Source organism: Pyrus communis, chromosome 8, assembly GCF_963583255.1.
Source record: "Pyrus communis chromosome 8, drPyrComm1.1, whole genome shotgun sequence".
Lineage (NCBI taxonomy): Eukaryota > Viridiplantae > Streptophyta > Magnoliopsida > Rosales > Rosaceae > Pyrus > Pyrus communis.
The window spans coordinates 1,147,998-1,160,921 of record NC_084810.1 but is presented as its reverse complement, the minus strand read 5'-3'; the positions used below and the strand labels follow the sequence as shown (position 1 = coordinate 1,160,921).

At 36.5% G+C, this 12,924-nt stretch overlaps 3 protein-coding genes across 3 annotated transcripts in view; 1 reads left to right on the top strand and 2 right to left on the bottom strand.

Moving 5' to 3' along the window:
- Positions 1-1,822: 1,822 nt before the first annotated feature.
- LOC137743725 (rRNA-processing protein FYV7-like) lies at positions 1,823-3,211 on the bottom strand. The gene is made up of 3 exons (XM_068483671.1): positions 2,933-3,211; positions 2,642-2,745; positions 1,823-2,495 (listed from the first exon to the last, which is right to left on the bottom strand). The coding sequence occupies exons 1-3, from the start codon at positions 3,102-3,104 to the stop codon at positions 2,085-2,087; spliced, it is 687 nt and encodes a 228-aa protein (XP_068339772.1). The 5' UTR covers positions 3,105-3,211; the 3' UTR covers positions 1,823-2,084.
- Positions 3,212-4,894: 1,683 nt separating this feature from the next.
- LOC137743875 (bidirectional sugar transporter SWEET9-like) lies at positions 4,895-6,693 on the bottom strand. The gene is made up of 6 exons (XM_068483809.1): positions 6,574-6,693; positions 6,371-6,407; positions 6,061-6,271; positions 5,779-5,940; positions 5,565-5,684; positions 4,895-5,459 (listed from the first exon to the last, which is right to left on the bottom strand). Exons 1-6 carry the CDS (start codon positions 6,620-6,622, stop codon positions 5,100-5,102), a joined length of 939 nt encoding a protein of 312 aa, XP_068339910.1. The 5' UTR covers positions 6,623-6,693; the 3' UTR covers positions 4,895-5,099.
- Positions 6,694-10,959: 4,266 nt separating this feature from the next.
- Positions 10,960-12,924, top strand: part of LOC137741798 (aspartic proteinase nepenthesin-1-like) — a 2,010-nt gene continuing 45 nt past the window's right edge. Inside the window, exons 1-2 of the mRNA XM_068481518.1 lie at positions 10,960-11,608; positions 12,149-12,924. The exon at positions 12,149-12,924 is cut by the window's right edge and continues 45 nt beyond it. Coding sequence (XP_068337619.1) covers positions 10,960-11,608; positions 12,149-12,924 — 1,425 coding nt within the window. The remainder of the gene's footprint in view (positions 11,609-12,148) is intronic.

Genomic DNA, 12,924 nt, shown 5'->3' with positions numbered 1-12,924 from the left:
TTGGGAAGTCCAATGGCGACGGAGCATCACACAACAAGTTCAACAACAAGAATGGTATTGGAAACTTTAGCAGCAAAAACGGTGGGAAGTTGGATGGAAACAGTGGAGCCAACGGTGACGGAGCAGCAAACGGTGGGAATGCGGATTTGTCGGAACCGAAACTGTACGATGACTTTTTTGCAGGTTTTTGAAGATTCAAAAGGGAGAAGACTAAGGAAGCTTAAAGTTGGTTTCATATAACAAATTACAAGAAATAGTTAGAGTGAGATCGTTTTGGTGATGAATTTTGTCGTTACGTTTTGCGTGGATTGATACTTTTATATCAGCTTTGCAGCCATGTTTATGAAGAAAAGGTTGTTTAATCCATTTTGATAGCTTCGTTTCTTTAATGTTTGGAATGCGAAAAGGATTCAAAGTTGGAATTCATTGCAAACTTGAATTGAAGGAGATTGAATTGAAAGAGATATTAGAGAGGGCAAAGATGAAGGTGTATGAATTATAACCCAATATCCACCCTATTTATGGACATTTGAAGCTGAAGGTAAGAAGTGTCACACATATAAGAATCCTATCTAAAATTCGCACAACCAATTACATCTCGACATGTGGCACTTGAAATCCTATCTGAAAAATTAATAAGATTACATATTGACAAGAAATCTGGAGAGTTACTCACATATCGACACGTGACACTTGAAATCCTATCTGAAAAATTATTGAGATTACATATCGATAAGAAATTTGGAGAGTTACTCACATATCGACACGTGGTACTTGAAATCCTATAAAAAAAATTATTAAGAATACATATCGACAAGAAATCTGGAGAGTTACTCACTTTAGCGACACGTGTCACTCGAAATTCTATCTGAAAAATTATTGAGATTACATCTTGAAAAATTATTGAGGTAGTTTAATTTCAGTAACCATATTAATTCAACTAAAATAATGAATTATGTTTGGGATATGGCCGTTTGGCCCCCTCGGTTGGAGATGGTTTTTTGTCACAGGGCTATGTTTGTCCTATGACCCTTTCGCCCTCTCGGTTGGAGATGGTAAAAAATATGGCATAACACTGTTCATTAAAATATTAATTTCTTGGAGGGCTATAGAGCTAAAGGGAGCCCTCTGCCTTTCCTTCGGTTGAAGATGGCCTAAACGGACGACCAAGATTATAGCAAGCCCATAGGTTTGATATAACATATAACATTTTCCTTCATTCACCTGTATGCGATGAATTATAAGCAAGATTTTTAACAAAGCTGTGAACTTCTGTTAACTCATGATATTTGATCAATTTTCAATTTTTACTAAATTATTATACAACCTATTTTCAAAGTCGTGAACTTATGTTAATTCACAATATTTAATCAATTTTCAAATTTTATTGAACCTATTTTCGTGTCATTTTCACCATACAAAGACTCATCCTAATCCTACCAACAAAAAAACCCAAGTAGAACTGGAAACTGATGGGACTGCATCCACAAATTTTGAGTTTCTGAAATTTCCAGGAATTCAACTTTGGAGAGCATGTTTTGTATGGATATCGAGGAAATTCAACTTTGGCAAAACACAATGGAGGGGAAGCTTTGGCATTGCAAGTTTGCAAACCAGCAGCGAGCCTCCGAAACGAACAACTTCTCTCATACAGTTATACTCATGTTCATCTGCAAACCACCTCCGAAGCGCTCTCTAATTGCTGCGCATCACATTCACTGAAATCTTCTCAATCGAACATGGTGGCACAGGCTCGGTTCATGTCCGAGTGCTTGTGTGTGTGATAAGATGATGGAAATGGTGTTCTGCTCGGCATATGGTTGGTTCAGTCGTAACATATCATGTAAGCGGGTTTTATTCTGGTTGTAAGCTAGATGAGTTTTTAATACTGAGTAAATAAACAATACATAAGCGTCTAAACGTTCATAGAAAATGATGAAAAAAACTATCACGACAACAATATGTAGAGAACCGATTCACTACCCTCACGGTATCAAAACTGTTTTTACATTGCTCGAGTAGTAATTCAATCAGCAACATTACAATTATCCAAATATCAAAACAAGTTCGAAAACTTACACAAACTATGCTTGCTTTGAAGAACCTTGAATAGTCTCCAAAAGATGCTGAATTCTGTACTTCATAACAGGCTGACCTTTATGCGTTTTCTTAAGCATCTTCTCCCTAGCAGACTTCCTTCGTGCTTCCGCCTTTTCTCGTTCTTCCTTCTTTGCCTGAATAATCGCCTCCCTCTCCATTCTCTCCTTCTGTTCATCTTCATGTTTCATCTCATACATTTTCATTATACTACGAGCACCGTACTTCTTTTTCTTCTTGTCATTCTTGCTCATCTTACTACCACCTCCAGTTTCATTCTCCTTTTCACTACTATCTCCAGCTCCATTCTCCATTTTACTACCACATTCAGTCTGATTCTCCTTACTAACATATCCCGTTTCGCTCTCCTTTTTACCATCTTCGGTTTCCATCTCCTCCTGTACACCGAAACAATACACAACTTGAGACTTCAATCTCCAAATAACGCTTTCACAACAAGATTTCAATTGGGTTTTCTTAACACACAATCCTTGTCCCTAATTTCAAATAAAATCCAACAAAACATAAGCCAAAGAAATCAAACCTCGAAGCGGCTTATCGCCAACGGAGGATTGCTCTGCTGTTGTTTCAGTGACTTCTTATACTTGTTCACATATTTGGAATTCTTGTAGAACTCCTTCTGCTTCTCTGATACAATAAACAGAACCAACCGAATTCATTAAAATCACAATAAATCATACCCAACAAGCAAAAAATAAATAAAAATTAAAAGAAGATGATATAAACAGAAAAAATATTGAAACAGAAACAAATAAAAATTGAAGAAAAATAAAAACAAATCGAAATGAAATCAAAGGAGAGGGGTTTTTCATACTAATCAAAGCTGGGTTGAAGTAGCTGCTGTTCGATTTGGCATTCGCAAAGGCCTCGAGCGAAAGGCCTTGACCGCCCATCCTCCTCATGTTCTTCTTCTTCTTCATGCTATTCGATCTCGAGCCGCTCAATTTCTCTCCGTTTCCTTCATGTTTTGGGTGTTGATTCTTCATTGTTGAGCGGAATTTGGGAAGTATTGAGAAATTGGGGAGGAAAGAGGACGAATGGGAAACCCTAATTTGCAGATTAGGGGTAAGTAAAGTGTGAGCTAGTGCAAGTGCAAAGGAGAGACTTGCAGAAGATTTGGCCAGGCAACACAAATTTATTTGTAAGCCGCTGGATTTGCATCGACGGCTATGATTTGTTGGTCAGAGAATCTCCAACGATATTAGTTAAATTTCGATTAGAGAATTATTACTAGAATTCTTAAAATCTCATTTTGGATTCAAAATTTTCTATAATTAGAAATAAAAAATACATTTGTGAGAAGTGTAGAATGAGATATTTGGGCGTGCTAATAACAGTTCATTTTTATTATTGTAGCTAGCCAAATGATCCAACAATACTAGCTATCAGTGGCGGATCCAGGAAATAATATTATGAGGGTTGGTAAGAATAATGCGCACAGCGCGCAATTTTTTTTTTTTTTTTAAACAAAAATAGCATGCATATCGTCATTTCATCGAGTATTGGTAGGCCTGAAGTCATTTTGAAATGTATACTGCACACCTGTTAAAGCCTCATTTGCGTGGTTAACTAACATGCTCCAAGACTGCTCCCATGTGAATGCTTAACAAAGAAACACACTTATCTTGAACACACTAACAATATTTGATATCATCACATCCCATTAATACGTTTGTCCAATAATAATGATGCTTTATTATTCTTTAAGATTACATTTCATTTACTTTGCATTTTTGGATAGTTTTTTACTTCTTGTTTTTTTTTTTTTTTTTTTTTTTTTTTTTTTTTTTCTGCCTACAATTGTAATCACAACCAACAAACAAGTCAGAGGTAAATAATATTAGGAATAGATTGTAAATGGGAAACACCTCTCTAATGCATTTTATCAAGCAGTTGAAAGACATATATAAAGGGCAACTCCAACCTTTAAAGGGGCAGCACCCAAGTCATCTATAGATGTTCATTGAAGTTCGAAGAGTCAGCACTTAAGTTATTCGTGGACATTCACTAAAGTTCAGGGGGTCAGCTGACCCCCTGCCCTCCATGCATCCGCCCGTGCTAGCTATTTTATAGTTTTTAATGTTTATTAAAAATTTAACTTTCTTTCCCCTCCTAGCTAATCTTGGGGGTTACTATTTACGAAGTTAAGATAGCTAGTCTGTTGGAGCACATTTTTTTTTTTTTTTGTTTTAGTCGCCAAAAAGCCTCATTAGCTAGGTTGTTGGAGATGCTCAACAGAGGATTTGATCTCATGTGCATAGGGAGCACATCCGCTTAACCCCTTGGGTACATCCACGGATTCTTTAGCATGTTGCTATGCTCCTATTTACCCTTTTAAACCATTTACAATGTTGGGCAAAAAATGGATGAAAGTTCTAACAGAGTTAGCCAAAAATATCATTGCTCCACATTTATAACAACTTTGTGGACAAATATTCACGAATTTTTAGTTTTGAGACCAAATCTCCAATTGGACCAAAGTTCCTTTACTCCAATACTCTCAACAATATAAGGAATGATTTGGATGCATGGTCTCTCCCAGCGGAACTTTCAATTTGAAAAGTGTTTGTTAATTAGATTAGGAAAGATGTTAACATTTTATCATCATTTTTTTTATTGGAGCAATATGTTTTGTAAGGGTACGTGTCTGCCTACTTAGTAGATTAAGTTGACAGCATTTGTTAACTAGATTAGGTTTATCGCTACATTTGTGATCAGATTAGGTTTTCTCCATTCTATTTGTGGTATGCAATTACTTTGGTACGAAAAGGGCACATGGTAGAACAAACCAATAACAGTATTGGCAAAGAAAAAGAGAGAGAAGATAGAAACATTAATGGGGAACTGGCTAGCTAGAACTAGAAGAACAGCAGCTGTTCCAATTTGCAATATCCATAGTGGCCTTAAGGATATCTAAACCCTAATGGCAGTCCTAAAATGTATTCATTTGGATAATTAGGTATTTCATCCACTCTAAGTCATCACACAACTGATTCATTTGTTTCTGTAGTTGCATCTTCAACCTTGCTTGTCATGCTCTCCAACCGAGCATCTTCGACCTTGCTTGTCATGCTTTCCGACCGAGCATCTTCAACCTCGCTTGTCATGCTTTCTGACCGAGCATTTTCAACCTTGCTTGTCATGCTCTCCGACCAAACATCTTCAACCTGGCTGTCATTTGTGTCTTCTTCCTTCAACTGATTGTCATTTTCTGCAACCCCATTTCCATTTGGTATCTCTTTGAGAATATATTGGGGTAAGACGGCTTTCTTTGAGTTCTTGAAAACTAGGTACATGATCATCTGCGCAATCCCAAACCCGAACCCTAGGATGTTTGGTGCCTAAACATGGAAGAAAAAACGCAAAAGAGATTTAAAACAGTGGGGCAGTATTATAGTGCAACATCACATATGTTACTTAGAGGTCAAGGAACCGAGAATTCGTACTGCTATGAATAAATCTCTTAGTAGAAGGCCATAGAAGAACCACATTACAGCGCATAGAGTTAAGCAGAACGACAAAGGGAAGGACATGTATTCCACACTCCTTGTTTTAATAACTAGCCTCTGAAAATGGTAAAAGGAGATGATAAATTAGGTGAATTGATCCGTATATATTAACAATAAAAATACTTGGCTTAGTGTGAATAAATTCTCTTACCATTATACTAAGAGGAGCAGCAAATACACATACAGAAAACACAACGTTAGTCCACCCAACGATTTTAATCCTCAGATAAGGATCTGGGATTAAGGAAGTAGCAAATAAGATCACACCATAAGCCCCCACATTGAAAAGGATAAGTAGCTTAGCCGTATAAATCTACAAAACCAGAACAAAATTGTATGCGAATAAATAAAAGCTGAACGTGAAATGTTTTATAGGTACGCCAAATTGGATCGCACCTAACCCTACAAGATAGAGCGTATCATTATTATGTACCCTGATTTTTGCTGGTGCATAAATCATGTAGATTACAAGATAACTTGTTTCGATGACGCAGGCGATGGAATTGATGGTGATGAGCATGAAAGCATGTCCCTTGAGGAAGGCATAGTAGAGCATCAACATGGCGCTAAACAGTGCCACTGCATAAGGTATAGATTGGAATCCCTCTGTTGATTTTTTCTTGAAAATCTTATAAAATGTTGGCCTAAAAAAAAAAAAGGAAAAAGAAAGTTAGATAACAATTACAGATGATAAATGAAAATCCCATATGCATATATGTGAGAGAGAGAGAGAGAGGGATTACAGTGGAGCTAGTAACACCATGAAGGACACAATGTTACCTGTAGAAATGAAAAAAGAAAAAAGAAAATTGAGAGAACTTAGAATTGAAACCAAGTCGAAGACGAAATAGAAGAAAGAATCAGATTAACTGGGGAAGTTTGGTAAGGGGAGATAGAAAAATTAGAAATTAATAAGCTAGGGGTTAGGGTTAGTAGCCAGGGCTACCTAGAATGCCAAAAACTGAGGCCAAGAGAGGAGCATCAGGGGCTGCCATTCTTAACTTGATGAAGCTCTTTAATGACTGAGAGAGTTTTGAGGCCGAGGGCTCTCCAAAAACTCAAACACTCAGAGCTTGCTATAACTCTTGCATAGTATGCGCTTATATACAAGAGAGTAGAAGGGAAAAGGAAAAGGAAAAGAAGAAGAAAAAAGAAACCGACTTGATGAGTTAAGTTAGCTGACTGTTGGAATTTGGGAGCTAGCTGTGAACACACTGTATTTGTGTGGTTTGATTGGGTGTCTTGTGGTTTTGGGCAAGGAATTAGTGAGCTTGGAAAGCTCCATCGTGAATTGGGATATTAAACTCATAGCCGGCTAGCTAATTACTAGACGTACTAATTAATCTTTGAGAACATAAATGCTAAGAGGACTCTTTTAAAAATGGGACTCTCCATAAATTATCTATCACCTCATAGTTTAACATCAATTATCGTACCAATATTATAAAACATTGTGCAAAAATATGAGGTGACAGAGATTTAGAGTTTAATAAATTTGGAGTTTAATATTTTGTTATTGGCCTCAGTTTCGTGGAGCTTGAGCCATGAGGTTTCGTGAAGCAAACAGTTGAGCGTTGAGCAACAACAAAACCAAAGGGGTTTACATTGGATACCTGATAGGCCACTGGCGGTTACGTTTCAAGGCCTTTATGCAAAATGTATTGTCATGTGTATTCGTTGTATTGTATATATGCAGTGTGTTGTAGATCACTACTTAACTTTTGCTTGCCAATTGTCAATTGGAGTACGCTTAGCTTTTGTATTCTTACATGAACAAGAGGTCTTTTTGTCAACTCAATATACTAGCGTATGATACCAAATTAAAGCAGTTTATTATGTGTATGCTCCAATTCACTAACATAATAAATATCCATTTTACGCGTCTTGATTATAGTTTTGGTGTCACAGTCACATTGCTACATGATGTTACAAGTTATTAATACTATATCATAGTTTTTTATTTTTTATTTTTTAGTACAATACAAAATGAGAGAACCTGACTTACACTAGAGATACTACTGTCAAGATTTCCTCCATTGTCACATAATAACATCATGGTAGCATCCTTGTGCCATGGAAGCTTCTTTTATTAATCTTGCTCTAGTGAAATAAGTATTTTTCTTTAATAAAATATTAACCATGTCGTCTATTCATGTCAAAACAAGCGAATGAATAACAGTAACGTACCGGTTGCGACCTATCACACTATTAATCTGTCATACAATGAAATCCAAAACTTTGATATTATTGTCCTGTGTGCTACTTTTTTTAACACATCATGTGAGAAGTTGGCAACTTATTTAACCCAATAGTGTGAGTATTGCCATATGCCAGTTAAGATTTTATCTGCAAAAGCTATATCTTTAATCTTTAATCGTGCTTATAATGGAATGGCAACTTTAATTAGGTAATTAGATTTCCACATTGAAAAGAGAGAATTTGCGGCTAGATTTAATATTGATCCATCAAATGTTGAAAAACCGGCACAATTTCTTGAATTGTGTGTGTTATGCGCAGCGTAGTGCATGCCAGATACCACTTTGCAACGTTTTGATTTTTGCATAAACCTTTTTTAGCAGCCATGCAATGCATGTCCACTTAACTTGTTAGGTTTCTTTCTTGTTCAGATAAGGGCTTACTTTATATTTCATTCAGAATTGTTATACCGCTATATAAGTTAAGACAGCGTTTAAAACTATTTCAATTTTAGTTTTTGGTTTTACAGAATCTTCGGAAAAATAAAGAAAAAAGACGATGCGAGAGATAATAAATGAACAAAGAAAAGCTCACAAAATAAGAACCAAAACCTATTTTCAGTTGTGTTTTCACTATCAAGATTTGTTTTCATTCTTCATCCCTCGTTTTCTCTATATTTTTGTTTTCAAAACAAAGTAAATGTCAAACGAGCCCAATGATTAGTTTTCATAATCATATAACCATGTAAATATATGCATGTATGTGGGTATTTAACTTATACCAATACACTTATCTTACACTTTTCCTTTTTTGGTTGGTCTTTCTGGATTTTCTTTGTAATCTAGTGCATCCGCAGTGGCCCTGAAACAAACTATAAATACAACAGAAGGGTCCTCTTGCAGCGTAGAGGTTAGAAAGTGTACGTCTTTCTGTTTGTCATGTTTTTAATTTGTTAGAAAATGCAGTCTTTTAGAACTATCGTGTGTGTATATCATCTATTTATTATCTTATATATATATCTATATATATATTAATATACTCTGCAAAGTCTAATTAAAACTATATAGGATTTTAACTTCGTAAATAAATTCCTATTATTTTTATATGGTTGAAACAATTACTATATAACGAGGAAATAACCTTTTTGTTGTATAAATTTCAATTTTCTTGCGTTTTCTATCCTACGATGAGGAAATTACTTTCACTGGCGCTTTGAAGGCCTTTAAGAACGAAAAGCTTCACCAGTGTCGGGTGTAGATCCTCACCGTAGACTTTTCCTGAGGGTGCTACAACGAGAATCTTGTGAGGAGCTCAAATGTCTTGCTAAAAACATTCCGTGGACGAAATGAGGACTTCTAGTGACGAAACAGTTCCTCCCTAAACATCTATTTTTTTGGTAGTGTATGAAGAATCAAGTTACTGTATATCTTTCTCGCCTAATCTTTCTCCACGTAGAAAAAAAAATGTTACTCAAGAAAGCAATTAACTATTTTTCTTAGAAGAAAAGAAGTTTACTTGCAAGTAATATATTGGTACGAGTAAGAGACCATAAAAAGAACGAAAAGTTTCTTCTGGGTAAATTAAAACTGACAAATATGATGAAGCTGGAAAATACCTACAAGGCTTAATCTTCTATTTCTCTAAGCAATATGTGATTAATAACCATGTCATTGAACATGAATCATACCAGAGTGGGAAAAGGAAACAGAAACCCCTCTTGCTCAAGGTTGTAGCTAGGATTTATATTGGGTATGTGGTCTAATTTATTTTCCTTGTAGTATGGAGCGAAATTTTCTGGTTTGAAATTCGGACCTTGATTTCTTTCGATTCATGAGTCTCTTTGATGGAGAAAAATTTTAAGTGTTAATTAAGGGTAGGCTAGATTTTTGTTTTGTGCAACAATCGACTTAATATTCCATAATACATATTTTTTCTAACACTAAAATCATCTTTTCATATTTGGGGTCTGCTAGATTTCAGGGCAGCCACTAGCTGGCTCCGTTGCTATTACTCTCTTAGTAGAATTTTTTTATATTTTATTTTGATATGGCCAAAGAGAGGGATTCAAACATGGGACATCTTCCAATTTGATAAAAATCACTAAACCAATAATATTGCTATTCTTAGCTAGCAGTTTTCATAAATTTACAAAAAAACAAAATTTAAATATTGAGTTCAATGTTTTCTGTTGTTTATCCTTTGATTAATACTTCTAAGCCACTTTGGTATGTACTTACTAGAGACGTGCATCCTAAAATGGTTCGTCATTTGCCTCATTGCACATACATGCATTCTACTATATATATATGGGTTAAGATTTGGGGATACTTGCTTTTAAAAGGCCACTTTATAATGTATTTTAATGATTTGAAGCGTCTATATTTTAGCACATCATTCATATATTATCCTTAAAAAAAATAGACAAATTCAAAACATTAAGACATTCATTTGTAATAAAGAAAATGAACGAATACGGTTCTGTAAAAAAACATTAAGTTTAATCCAACGGTCATATGATTTTGAATTTGGGTGATTTTTGGTAGACATGATCTTTGAAGGAGGATATAAAAGATAGACGGTTGGATAATTGAAATACATTATAGAGTAAGTCCCACATAAACATGTGTCAAAATAAGTGTGTGTCACAAGTGAGTGTCCCTAAATAATATATATATTTCTTTGGTGATAATTGTCTGACAAGAAAATTTAAGCAAGGCAAAAACTGCTCGTATGGAAAAAAGCCCTCATTTTTCCATATAAAGCGTCTTACCAACCAATATACATGTAACTCAAAACCAGTATTGCAATGCATCTTTTCAAAGACATGCGTATGCATCTCATCTGTATTTACAGAAAAGGAAAAACTATGCAGGGTAATTAATTGCTATGCTAATATGGAAAACTACGTTATATTTCTTTATTTGATAAAACCCTAATAAGGAAATTTAAGCAATTAAAGGAAAAAACTGCTCATATGGAGAAGTATATAATTTTTCCTTAAAAAAGGTTTAAGAAACTTAACAAATATGCAGCCTACCAACCATGGCTATTAAATATTCGTATACTATTTAAGCAGCTTTGGAGTTGCAGAAAATTATATTAAGCCTTCTACCAAGTTCTCCCTAATCAAAATCCCATGACGCAGATAATGAAACCAGTTCGTGATGTTGTTTGCATCTTCCTATCTACTAGCTTCTTGCTGTTCTCAGTTTGGGGTGGCTCTAGTACTACTACTACTGCTGAAGCCAAGCCCTATGGCTTGACCATGGGACTCATACACATTCATTCACCAGCATCACCTCTCTATCCTGGCAATATTTCTTATACGGAAAAAATTCGGAGACTCGTAAACCGATCCGTTGCCCGAGCTCAACACCTCGATTCTACCATTTCATCGGCTCTCAACACATATATTAGTACAAATCAAACGATGACCAACAATTTGATCCGTCCGAAGCTCCAATTTCAGCTTATTGCAACTTACATTATACAAGTTGGCCTTGGCACTTTCGATGCGGCTTTTCCTGCGGATCCATTCAAATCGTTCTACTTGTACATCGACACCGGGAGCAGCCTCGTATGGTATCTCTGTGAGGATTGTCAAAAGCCTCCAAACGAATGCTTTCATACCAAGGCACCCCCTTACCCTAACAGCCAGTCCAAATCTTATAAGCCTCTCCCTTGCGGTCGGCATCCCCTTTGCAAACCAGGCCAATGCGTCGGGAATTTCTGCTCCCAAGACATTACGTACCTGAGCGGCTCCGCCATCCGTACCATTCTCGCAGGCATGATAATCCTCTCGCAATATTAATTTTTTATTACGTTCTTCTTTTGAGACAGATAACATGTTGGGACCTCGGTGCAAGAGTGATTGTCTGCTTTTAACAATTTAAGATACAAACCCTTTTATAGAGTAAACTATTTAGACACTCAAAGCTAATCCGGTTGATGACACTCTCTAATAGAGGTCAATTTTGTGTGTTTGGATGAATATTATTTTCTGATTTGAATTCTCTTTAGACCTTAGTATCCGGAGCTTAAGGACCAAGAAATACGGGCCCTTGGTTTGTGTGAAAAAGAAATCAGACCCCTTGGTTCGTGTGAGGTGGTCAGTGGAATGAGTTAATGGAGACTATCGGATTCAATTTGAGTGATCCAGATTGTTTGTTCCTTGGCCTCCGAAAAATGAGATTTGAAGAGATTGCTTAGTCATTGGGCTCCGGAAAATGAGATTTGAAGAGGATCTCTGTCCATTATTTTTTTACATAACATATGCTTTTAGAGTATCTATTAACATAAGATTTTGCTTGATTGGTTGATTGCAGGAGAAACTTTCCATTTTTTGTCAACCAGCGGGCAGACGGAGCCCATTGAAGGCATAGTGTTCGGCTGTGCATATGATGCAAAAAACACACAATATGATTGGGAGGTTTCGGGAGTTTTGGGTTTGGGATATGCTCCCAATTCGTTTCCAGTCCAAATTTCCAATCTTATTCAAGGAGCATTTTCATTCTGCCTCTGTCGTGATTTGCACACTACAACGTATCTCCGATTTGGTGCGGACATCCCCCAACTGCCACCAGGCAGCGGCAGTGTCACGCCATTAGTCCTCCTTCAAGACATACCCTATTACTACGTCAATTTGCAAGGCATAAGCGTGGATGAACAAAGGCTTCAAATCGATCCATCAGTGTTTGCTATACGCAAGCAGGGTCAAGAAGGAGGCTGTGTTATGGACAATGGCAGTACATTTACTTCTCTCATTAGGCCTGCTTATGATGCAGTGATTGCGTTTTTGGAGAATTATTTTTCGAAGATTCATGACTTCGTCAGGGCTCCCAGTCCTTCTGACCTTAAGCTCGACTTGTGCTATAAATGGTCGCCGCCGCCACCTTTGGGGTTCGAGGACCTGCCTCCTATTACCTTTCACTTCGAAAATAATGCTAACCTTGAGATCGCACACGAGGACGGATTTATTGAGTTGGACGGTGATACGCCCGGGAATGAAGTTATGTGTTTGGCGATCATGCCGAATGATGTTCGTACTATTATAGGATCGTTGCAGCAAGCGAATTACAGATTCATATATGACCTTAATGGG